Source organism: Ochotona princeps, chromosome 16, assembly GCF_030435755.1.
Source record: "Ochotona princeps isolate mOchPri1 chromosome 16, mOchPri1.hap1, whole genome shotgun sequence".
Classification (NCBI taxonomy): domain Eukaryota; kingdom Metazoa; phylum Chordata; class Mammalia; order Lagomorpha; family Ochotonidae; genus Ochotona; species Ochotona princeps.
The window spans coordinates 53508236-53519658 of NC_080847.1; the positions used below are offsets into that span (position 1 = coordinate 53508236).

General features: G+C 60.8%; 1 protein-coding gene across 1 annotated transcript; it reads right to left on the reverse strand.

The window, feature by feature from the left end:
* Window positions 1-1502: 1502 nt before the first annotated feature.
* On the reverse strand, window positions 1503-10149 carry DACT3 (dishevelled binding antagonist of beta catenin 3). Its single transcript, XM_004597042.2, has 4 exons — window positions 9840-10149; window positions 5014-5110; window positions 4749-4901; window positions 1503-3596 (listed from the first exon to the last, which is right to left on the reverse strand). Exons 1-4 carry the CDS (start codon window positions 10086-10088, stop codon window positions 2188-2190), a joined length of 1908 nt encoding a protein of 635 aa, XP_004597099.2. The 5' UTR covers window positions 10089-10149; the 3' UTR covers window positions 1503-2187.
* Between the last annotated feature and the right edge of the window lie 1274 nt (window positions 10150-11423).

Sequence of the window (11423 nt, forward strand, 5' to 3'; positions counted from 1 at the left end):
TCACATCCACACACAGCGTGAGCAATGGGGTGCAGGCCTTTGGCCCACTATTCGGGATGCCCAATAGCTCATATAGTCATGCCAAGATTCAAGTCAAACTCCTAATGCCAGCCGCCCACTGGTGCAGCCCTGGCAAGGTGGCAGGGATGGCTCAAGCACTTGGGTCCCTGTGTCCCATGTGGATGAGCTGGACTGAAGCTTCAGCTCCAAGCTGTGGCTTGGCCCATCCCCAGCTCCAAGCTGTGGCTTGGCGGCACTTTGCGATGGGCTGCACGCCCCGGCAGGCCACGGGTGGCAGCTTGGGCACCAGGGATGAGACATTTGGGGGCTCAAACCAGGAAACAGAAGCTCTTTTCCTTGCAAAGAAACACATGTTTTAAAAGTGTTACACTCTAAAACAACAACAAAGTAGTACACTCTGTATATGTAATCCAATGCATATAGATATATAACTTTGCATGAGTATTACATGTAAACACAATATGCATATGAGAGGGTTTCAAAACGAAAAGAATTTCCCATGAGCTTTGGGAAGCCTCCTTATTCTTGTATGAGTAGGTATTTACAGAGCTAGATGTGTGCATGGCTGCAAGAGCACCCCTGAGACAGGGACTTGGGGGGTTTGCCTTCGCCCCCAGTTCTATGAAATTATACTTATATTTAGACTGTTAGTTATTTGCATGGCATTTGAGATGTAGCCAACAAGATCTTCCACCCACTGGATCATGTCCGCAAGGACCAGCACTGGAGCAGGCTGAAGCCAAGGATGCTTGAACCCCAGCCTGGGTCTCCAGTGACTGGCAGCCCCCCCACCCCCAGGACATGAGCAGTCACTTGCTCCCTGCTCCGAGGGTGTTCATCAGAAGGAAGCTAGGTCATGGGTAGGGTAGCCAGGACTCAAGCCAGGCCCTCGCCAGTGCCAGAAATCAAACTAACAACATGCCTAGAGGTGGGGTGTAATGGCTACCTCGGTAACCGGAGAAGGGCGGAGTTTGCCTCCAACCAAACCCAGAACGGATGGCGGAATTCTGGGGGGCTGCTCAGGCGGTGAGACCACCGTTGCACCAATGAGGGGCACAGACCCATATCCCCCCACCAATAAGGGCCGAGGTGACCCCTGTTTCGACTTCCGGGTCAAGAAGAGTTTAAAAGGGCCCCTTCCCCATCTCTTCCGCGCTCTTCTTGCTCTGCAGCCCACTCCTTCCCGTCTGTCTTCCTGCTGCACGGGGAAGGGAAGCCCGTGACTGTGCTTCCCTGAAATAAAGGCCATCCGAATTCTTTTCATATATTTGGCCGAGTTATTCTTTCCCTGGTGGTCGGTGAATCTAACGTTTGGTGAGCGGTGACTCTAACAGGGTGGGAGGAAGCTGATGCCAGACCGCGGCCATCCCATCTTGGCTGTGGTCCCTAGCACAGACCAGGCCGACAGGTGCTCTGTAAGGGTTCCTTTTTCGGAAGGTAATGTAGATGCCATTTCCCTCACAGAACAAGAGTCCCAACAGGTATGGAACACTGTGCATTTATTTACAAAGAGGTTAGAGAAACACGCGGAATCTGGCCCCCTGTGCAGTGGGGAGTCACCATTGTCATAATAAATACAGTGATTTAAAAAAAAAAGGAAATAAAGTACCGTATTGGACCAGCTGAGTCATCAGGCTCCCCTCCCCCACGCCCTCCCAGGGGGCGTGCGGGTGAGCCAAAGATGCCTTATCCTTCTCTCTTCCACCTCCCAGTCCTCCGTAGCTGGGGGAGGGAGGAACTGGACCCCCAGATCTCCCAGGTTGGTGCCCCGCCCCTTCCCAGGGTGCTCTAACCAGGGCACCCCTAACCCAGGGACATGGAGGGGGGCACTTGGTGAGTGAGGGGGAGGGGCTGTATCTGAGATGGGGGGAGGGCATGAGCTTCTAAAGGAAGAAAATGAAGGAGCTTTCCTGCCCATGAGGCCGGAAGCCGACCTGGATCAGACAGGGCTCCTCCTCTGCCTTTCTTCCCGCAGGACAGGTGGGCAGAGCCCGCAATCCACTCAGACGTGATTGACAAGGGGTGGGGGGCGGTGAGGAGGGTCTTTGGAAAGCGGTGGTCTTTGGAAGGCTCACGTGGAAGGGTGGGCGATCGATCGGGGAGTGTGAAGGTGCAGAGACCACGAAGGGGGAGCCCCAGGCTAAGACCTCACCATGCTCTCCAAACTCACACTGTAGTCATGACCTTGAGGGACCCTGAACGGAAACGCAGGATCTTTTTCTTGAGCGCGTGGGAAGCCTTGATCTTCACAAAGACTTTGGCGGGGCCCGCGGGCGCCCCTCCACTGGCTCCACCCCCAGCCCCAGAGGCCGCCGTGGCCGCCACCAGCTGCTGGGGCCACACCAGGCCACCGCTGCCGTCCGAGTCGCTGGAGGCCGAGCTGAAGGCAGGCGATTCGCCCTCGCTGGCGCTTGACTCACTCTCCCCGTAGCCGCCACCAGCGCCTCCTGTGGGCCCGCGTCGGCCCAGCGGCCCCAGGCGTCCGGCCGAGCACTCCGAGTCGCTGCCCGCACAGCCATAGAGCAGGCGACGCTGAGGGGCCGACGGCGAAGGGCCGGGCACTGGGCCGCGTGCCGTGGGTGCCCGAGGCCGACCGCGGCGTCCATCCGCGGCGTCGATCTCGGCGGTGGAGCGCCAGCGACGGCAGGAGCCTGCGGCCTGGGCCGCAAGTGTGGGCGCTGGGCCGCGACGGGGCCTTGGCGGCCGGGGCTCCTCTCGTTCGGCTGTGGGGTACTTGGGGGGCCCAGTAGGCACGGCGGCAGCACGGCCCAGCAGGCTGGTTTCCGACTGAGAGCGCGCAGCTTTACGTGCCCGGGGCGAGCCCCGGCGGCCTGAAGAGGCCTCGGTCATGCGTCCACGGCGGCCCGTGGCCCGGGGACGCTCTCGGGGTGGTGACTGCTCGACGCTGCGACCACGAGTCAGCGGCGGCGCTTTGCGACGGGCTGCGCGCCCCGGCAGGCCACGGGTGGCAGCTTGGGCACCAGGGATGTACTGCGCCTTCACGAGGCGGCCCTCCGCTGGGCTGTCGGGGGGCGAGGAGACAGCAGGCGGCCCTGCTGGCTCGGGCGCCGCCTCCGACTCCCACTGAGAGGCCCAGGCTCGACTCAAGGCTGCGGCAGGGCTGGTGGGACGGCCCCCGACGCGCTCCACTGGAGGCTCGGGCGCGGGCCGCGCGCCTCCGGGGGGCGGGGACGCGTCCGGCGGCCGCTGGCGCACACTGTTCTGCCGCCGTGGGCCCCCGTCCGCGCCCCCGGGGCTGGTCCGGGGCTGGCCCGCCCCCCGGCGGCGGCGCCTGCGCAGGAGTGCCGAGATGTAGCCGTCCAGGGGTCGTCCCGCGCCCACCGCCCCATCGGGTGAGTCGGCAGCCGGGGGGCGAGCACATGGTCGCGGGCTCCGCAGCGCCACGGCGTGCAGGGGGCTGGGCGTCAGGAAGGGCCCGGCGCGGGCCCTCCGCTCAGCGGATGAGCAGGCTTCGGGGCCTGTGGGCCCGGTTGCTGTCGGGTAGGGCGCCGAGAAGGAGCGCGGTACAGCTGCCCGCACTCCCACCGCCTCCGGAGCGCTGGGACTGGCATCTCCTAGGAGAGGGAGAAGAGTGGAGGGACTCTCAAAGTCCTTCTCCCCAACCCCCTGCAGCCTGCGAGGTGCCGGTTGCCTGCCGCCCTCCCCATCTCCACCTCGTGGAATCGTCACTGTCACTCCTTTCTCACACGGGATTCATATCAGTTTCACAAGGGCCTACTGGGTGCTGTAGTTCCTGATCTGGAGCCGTACCGGCCTGGATGCACCTGCCAGGCAACGTGGCCCAGCCCCAGGGATAGGTGAGGGTGGGGATTGGCTTTGCACCTGCCATTTCTGCTTCCCCACCCAGGCCCACCCCTTCACTTACTGCAGGTGCCCCTCCAACGGCCCAGTCGCAGCCCAGCCCTCCCTGGGCAAGTGTTCTACAATGGCAGTGTGGCCCCATGCTCAAAGGGACACCTTCAAGTCCCTTGCTGTGGTTGGTTTCTTGCTGTAAGCACGCCAATGTCTGGCGATCTACAAGCAAGGAGGTCCACGGAGAGGCGGGCCTGGTCGTGCAACAGGTTAGACACTAACTTGGGACGATTATGTCTCATGTCAGAGTGCCTGATTGCAGTCATAGGAGACTGCAATTCAGGGAGACCCAGAAGAAGCTCCTGGATCCTGCCCAGTCCTGGCTGTTGGGGCATTTGGGGAGTGAACCAGCAGATAAATTCTCTTTTGCTTTGTCCCTTTCAAATAAGTCTTCAAAAACAAAAAGTCCAGCTTTTCCATAAGGCACATTTTCCGTAAGCTTTTTTGAGGCTCTGTCCGCTGCATCAACATAAACTTGGTTTTGAATTTCACTTCCTGTGAAATCTGGGGGCATGCTAATCCTCTCCTCTGTCCAGTGTGTCTCTCAGATCTTATCCCCTGTTGGGCTGTCTCCCTCACTCTCAGAGACAGTGCGCCAGGATCGCACGTAGTAGGGTCCCACCCGGACTCGCAGAGGTCACAGCAGTTCTGTTTACTGAGGGGCTGGCCGGTACCGGATCCAGTGTCTTAGGACACAGATGTGCACTGATATTAACCCATTCTCACAGCTCCCCCAAAGGAAGGGACCCCACTCAAAGTCACAGGGAAAGGAGCTATCAGAACCAGCACAGGCCCCCAGGACTGCCCTGCTGTCCTTTTCCTGGCCTTGGGGGCCCCAGCCCAGCCCACCTTACCTAGGGACTTGGGCCTCTCGCTGGCATAGATGCCCCGGGGCTCTGAGGGCCCCAAGCGCCCGTAGGAGCTGGAGCCGGAGAAGCCACTGTCCCCACAGAAGGTGGATGTGGGAGAGTCTGCACCTGCCGTGGAGCCGGGGTCTTCATAGAAGCCTGGGAGAAGTAGAGGCAGTCAGGGGTGGGGAACAGGGATGCCCGAGACAGAAGCCAGGGGCAAGGATGGGAGTGTCCCAGGAAGGCCCTGCCCCCTGCCCACGTGACTCACCTGAGCTGCGCCCGCTCTCCTGCTCCAGGCCCCCAGACTCCAAGCTCAAGTCTCCCAGCTGCTGTCCCAGGTCCCAGATGAGGCCAGGCAGGGCCTCCTGGGGGCGTGGGGAGAGCAGGATGGTCAGAAGGTACGCAGGTCTCTTGCCCACTGGGCCCCATTCTTGAGCCCTTGGGCAGTTTCTCTCTGCCTAGGCAGAGACCCTTCTAGATCAGTCCCTTTTTCCCCACTAGGAAGTCCCTTGAGCTGTCTACCCATGATTCTTCATGCTGTATCCCATACCTTCTTCCCTCCTCAATGCAAGGTGGAAGGGGGGCTCTAGCACCTGCCCCTTGCTACTGCTGCTACCCCCATCTCACTCTCAGCCTCCAAACTCCTCCTAGAATGCCCCCCATCTACCTCTTTAGTCTAACTTCAGGTTCCTTGCCTAAAAGTGTCCAGCACCTGGCCTACCCCTGAGCCAACAGGCTGCCTTCTCTCAGGCTCGGACCCTCCTTTGCCAGGTGCTGCCAGTTCCCACCTAACCTCCATCGGAAGTCCTATTGCAAGTCTGCCTCAAGTCCTTTTGTTGCTGCACACCAACCCTGTCGCTTGCCTCTCCTGCCTCTGTGGCCAGTGCCTGTCCCAGCTGCTGGGCCCGAAGAAAGTTCTGTGAGCCCACCCTGAGGCCTTGGTGCCAAGGCGCACACACTTTCCTATCAGGTGTGAAGAAGGTGAAAACCGTCTTTAGGAGGGTGATCATTCCACAGGGCAGTTAGGCTGCCCTGTGGGAAACCCAGGTCCTGCATTGGCACACCATTGGGTTCAAGTCCCAGCTTGGCTCTAAGTCCGGTGTTCTGCTGGTGTAACCCTCCTGGCACCAAGCAGGAGGTGGCTCAGGCGCCTGCATCCCCATCACCCACGTGGGAGATCTTGATGGAGTTTCTGGCTCCTGGCTTCTGCTTAGCCCCAGCCCCCACTATTGCAGGCATCTCGCAGGGGTAGGGGAGGGGAATGATTTGAACCAGTAGCCGGACAATCTTTTTGGTCTTTTGAATAAAACAAAAATAAAATCATAAATTTTAACGGTTATTATTATTATTTTTTTAAGTGGGATGGAACCGCCGAGGGGAAGAAAACCTTTTTTTTTTTTTTTATGGTGTGGCTGTGACCTTCTTGGGGTGGGGGTGGAGTGAAGAAGAACAGAGCGGACCACCGCAGATGAAGTCTCTGAGACCCAAGATGCTGTGTGGGACAGCCGCAAGGCCAGGGCCAAGGGGACGTCTCATGGGCGGGGTCTGAGGGGTTTGAGGCAGGGCAGAGGGGTAGCCCCAGCAGACTGCCCGTTAAGCCACACAAAAGCAGCTTGTCTGGGAAGCTGCAAGGAGGGAGAAGGCGGGGAGGAGGGGCCAGCAGGCCTGCCATCCAGTTCTGCCTATTTAGGGCAGAAAAGACTGGCCAGTCCGTTCCCCTCCTCTCCAGTCCCCCTCTGTATTGCAACCACCACTCAACCCCAGCTCCGACTACCCAGGCTGGGCTGTCCACCCCCAAGCCCACCCTGGGGAACAGAAGCCCCCATCTGGGCTTGTTTATACAAAGGAGGTCAACCAATCATTAGGGGCTCCTGCCCCAGGGGCATACAAAGTGGTTCCAGGCGGAATTGCCTGCAAGCTGGAGAGCTCAGAAAGGCAGGATCCACTGTGCAGCCTCAGGGAGTGGCTAAAAACAAAAAAATCCCCCAGTGCTCAGGTACACAGGCTGTGTGTGAGTGTGCGGGCCTCCCTGCAGCGCGTGCCCTTGCTTTGGTCAGGTCTGTGCGGATGCCGCCCTGTTATCCTGTGCCCTGCTCCTCCCGGGTCTGGCCTCCCACTGTGCACACAGCGGTAATGACCTCGAAGCTTAAAACCATCCAGAAGGATCTCATCCCTAGAAAGCCAGTCTCCTCCCAACCGGGGAGAGCAGAGACCTGACCTGACAGGGTTGTTCCTGGCTTTCACAGCCAGCCACACAGCTACAAGAGAGTACTACATAGCCCTGAAAAGGGACTGGCGCGACAGTGGAAAGGGAAAAGTTGAGGTAGAAACTGAGTGGATCAGGAAGGGATGAGGGGGTTCAGGATAACTGAGCCATTGTCTGCCACGTCCACTTGGGGACCAGGTCCATGTGGTGTGGTGGTCCTGGTCAGGAGGTGCCCAGGCTGCAAACATCCCTAGCCTGATCCCTGGGACCCAGACCAAGAACTACAAGCTGCAAAGTGCAGGGTTTTTTTTGTTTGTTTGTTTTGTTTTTGCAAAAATGTGACATGTCCCAGTATGTTTCTGGAGACAAACCAATTGAGAGAGACTTGGCTAGACTCAAGACCAAGGTGTGTGTGTGTGTGTGTGTGTGTGTGTGTGTGGCAGAGGAACAACAGGAGTGAATGCAGGGATCAGCTGAATGCAAGGGGCAAGGGGGGGATGAGGGTACCACTGGTAAAAGCAAGTGTTAGGAAGGCAGGCGTGGACTGGGCCTGCCGGGGCCGCTCCCTCGGCATGTGACTGGGCAAGGCAGCTTCACCAGCCTGGGCGTCAGTTTTGTTCTCTGTAGCATGGGCACCTTCGGGTTTTTCATGAGGATTAAACCTGTTCAAGCCACTTAATCCGTGCTAGCCTGCATTATTAGGCAAGAGCCACGGATTCACTACCGGAAAAGACAAAGTCATGTGTGACTTGTACAATACAAAGTAAGTGGAGGAGGATGGCCCTGGGGAGTAAGTGCTACAGGTCTCCTTTGAATTTTCTCACTGCAGAGAAGGGCAGGTGTTGGGGAGTCGTCAGGAGGGGCTCCCCGCTCCTACATAGCATCTAGACCCCCAAAGCACCCCTCCTCCAGACCTGCACACTCCCATTTGCAAGTGTGAACTCACCCCTTCCTACTGCAAAGGGTGCGTCTTTAGACCAGAGGGTGTGCAGGGCATAGACCCCCCACCAGCACACAGGGAGGCTTAGGAAACCTTACACAGGGCATGCTAGGATCCCTGGAGACCCTTTTGCCCCCCAGGTACCCAGACTTTTGTCCCAAGCACCCTAGCTGCTGCCCTCTGGCTCAGGATCTGCTGGGAAGTCCTTCTGGGAGTCTGACTTAAGTCCTTCCTGCTGGAAGGCAACTTGTCCCTTCTCAGATGCAAAGACCCAGCCCCCCTCCCCCCACCATGCCCAAAGGTGTCTTCTTGGGCACTCAAAATTCTGCCTAGAAAGTCCCCATGCCTAGCTGCAGTCCTTGTTACCCCTGGGGTGTGGTGGGGAGGGCAGGGGAGAGGCAGCAGGATGAGCATCCTTAGAGTACCGCCTCTTCAGAAGGACCCCAGGAACCCACCCCCCTCCAAGGGGGTTATATTTAGCGCGCCTCCGCTCCTCTCTGGGAGCCGCTGCCTCCCTCCCCCCAACCCCGGGCCCCCTCCTGCCTGCCACCGCCTCCTCCCAGAGGCTGGGTCCAGGAGATGGGGGGTGAGGGGCGTGAGGACCTGGCAGGGCTGGGAGTGGGGGCGCTGGAGGAGCCAGAAGAAGGGTAGAGTGGGAAACGACCCAGCCAGCCCAGCCCCAGCCTCCTCCCGGCCCCGCCCCACCCCGCCCCGTAGGGGTGGGAGCCGCCTTCGGAAGCCCAGGCAGCCCTGGGTGGGGGGAGTAGGGGGAGCCAGAGAAGGCACCCCCACCCCGCGCCCCGCCGTCTCTAACTTTGGGAGGGGGTGGGGCCTTCCACAGCTGTTTCTGTTTGCAGGGAATGTGCAGGGTCCCGCGGCCGGCCGGGGGAGGGGCTGAGCCGCAGTCAGGCTGCAGCCCCCTTCCCACTTCCCATCTGGGGAGGGGGCAGTCGAGGTCAGCAGGAGACAGAGCCCCCTCCTCCGGCCCGGCAGCTCAGGTTTCCCCAAACGGGAAGCTCTGACCACACACACACACACACACACACACACACAGCTCTGCGGGTTGGGGTGGGGGTGATGGAGGGGGAGGGGAGGAGAGGGCCCGAGCCGGGGCGTAGAGATGGGAGAGGGCCAGGCAAGCCGGGATGGATTGGGAAGAGCGTGTGGGAGACCCCCAGGCCACAGCCGGCGGGGGGGCACTCGGGAATGACCAACAGAGGGAGGCAGGGCGCTTCTTTTCAAGTCGTTTTGGAGACCCGGCTCGCTCATGCCTTCCACCAACAGAACGGTCCCAAGTCAGGGCCCCCCTGCTGCTCACCCTGCGTCCTCCAGGGCGCCCAGCAGGGCTGGGTCCAGGTAGGGAGGCCCCCCCAGAGCTGGGGAGGCCCTGCGATCCCCTCCCCCAGCATGCCCCCTGCGGAGATCTCCAAGCACACCAGGGACTTGGGGAAGATGGAGCCTTGGGAGTGTGGGGGGGTCCGGGTAGAGTGGGGAGGGACGTGCCGGATCCAGGCTGGCCGTGTGACCTTGGACCAGTCACTTCCCCCTCCCGGAGCCTCAGCGTCCTGCTCCATCAAATGGGGAGACTCTCCCCACCCCGGAGCTCCCCAACTGCAAGGAGACAACGCATCCAAAGTCCTCGGACCCGGACCCGACACATCTTTGGGCGCCCAAAAAGAATTTTCTGTGGGGGGCAGGGCACTTGGGCTCCTGGGGCCTATGGCGGCGGCAGATCCGGAGGGCTGGGGGGCGGCCAAGGAAGGCCAGGACCCGCCCGCCGCCCGGACTCCGGGGTCTCCATCCCTACCCGTTGTCCTCGCTCCTCCTTCCCTGCTCCCCGCTCCTCTCCTCACCCCCTAAGTCGAGACCGAGGTCTGAGCATCCAACCCAGACAGACTGACACGGACAGACACCGGGGGAGGGGACGGACGGACAGGCGGCCCCTCACCAGCTGCTCCTCCAGGGCGGCTGCGGCCCGGCGCGCCGCCGCCGCATCTTCGTCCTCGTCGGCGTCCTCTTGGTCGTCGGCCTCGGCGCCCCCCATTCCGGGCTGGGCCAGCCGCAGCGCCTGCCGCACGCGGTACTCTTGCCTCTCCCGAAGCCAATGCAACTCGCAGAGCCCGGCCAGGCTGCCCTCCAGCCAGCCCCGCAGCCGGCCCCGCTCGGGGCTCACCGGGAACGAGAAGGCCCGGATCATGGCTGCGGCCCCCCGCCCCAGGCCGGCCGGGCCCCGCGGCCACCCCGCGCTCCCGGTCCCACCTCCCCGCCCGCCCGCCCGCCTGCTCGCGCGCCCGCCCGCCCGCTGGCCGGGCTGTCACCGTCTCATCTGCATAGGCGCCCGCCCATTGGGCGGCCCACCCGCGCCGCATCTACATGGCCACGCCTCCCCAGCGCCCGAGCCACCGCCGCCTATTGGCCGATACTATGCCTGACTAAGACGCTGGGCGGGTGCTGCCCCACAGGACGCATGCTCGCAGCTACTACTCGCGTTGCCTCGCCACGCCCCCTCGCGAGCCGGCCTCCGGGAGCTGGCCACGCCCCCCGCGACGCGTCACAATGAAACAAGCCCGCCCTTGCTCCTGTGCCATTGGTCCGTGCCTCTCCGGATCCGCCCACTTGAGGGCGAGCTCTGGCTGCCATTGGGCCGTTCGGCTGGAGGGGGCAGGGTGAGCTATAAATAGAGGCTGGATCCACGTGACAGGTTGGCAGCTGCTCCTGGTCGGGTGTTCTCCCTGCGCGAAGAGAGAGCTGAGTGAGAGGGTCGAGGTCTGATGTCGCCTCCTCTTCCAGGAAGCCTGCCCGGGCATACAACTCTTAAGATGGACGCTTTCGGATGGAAACCGGCTTCACGAACGCGGGGTTCTGTCAGGATCACCACGCCCTTTTGCAATGGTCTGCCTCGAAATCCTTGGTTTTGAGCAAAGGGCCCAACAAATGGTGTGTGTGTCTAGCTTCTAAGGTGGCTAAAGCCTATCGGTTTGGGAGTCCAGATTCTGGAATTTAAAAGAAGATTCTGAGAGCTGACTACAGCCCAATGTGAGCGTCTTTTGTCTGTCCTGGGCCCTGAATCCAGGGAGCCCTTTGTCCCCGGTTCTGAGGAACATTGTTCGGTCTTGTAAGATGCTCTGTTCTCCGGCTCCGTGCTCCGGGGAGCCCGAGCCTGAAACTCCCATTGCTGGCCTGGGGGAGGCTGTGGTGTCCCCTCAGGTGGCCTGCCTGTGTCCCCAGGCCCGGAGAGCCTCTACCTTTCCCAGGCAGGTCCAGAGCTCTCCAAAACCCAGGGACAAGAGGAATGCGGGACCTCGTCCCATTTTTCCTTAAATTAATTTTTACTTATTGGAAAGGCAGTTTTAAAGAGAGAAGGAGAGACAAAGATTAAGATCTTCCATCCACTGGTTCACTCCCCAAGTGGCCGCAACAGACGATAGTGAGTTGATCTGAAGCCAAGAGTCAGGGGCTTCCTCCGGGTCTCCCATGTGGGTGCAAGGTCCCAAGGCTTTGGGCCGTCCTCTGCTGCTTTCCCAGGCCACAA

Coding starts and splice junctions, on each gene's coding strand:
- DACT3 (XM_004597042.2), bottom strand. CDS start 10,088: ATGATCCGGGCCTTCTCGTTCCCGGTGAGCCCCGAGCGGGGCCGGCTG. Junction 5,111..9,839: donor CCGCCCTGGAGGAGCAGCTG/GTGAGGGGCCGC, acceptor CCACGCCCCCAG/GAGGCCCTGCCTGGCCTCAT. Junction 4,902..5,013: donor GGAGAGCGGGCGCAGCTCAG/GTGAGTCACGTG, acceptor TACTTCTCCCAG/GCTTCTATGAAGACCCCGGC.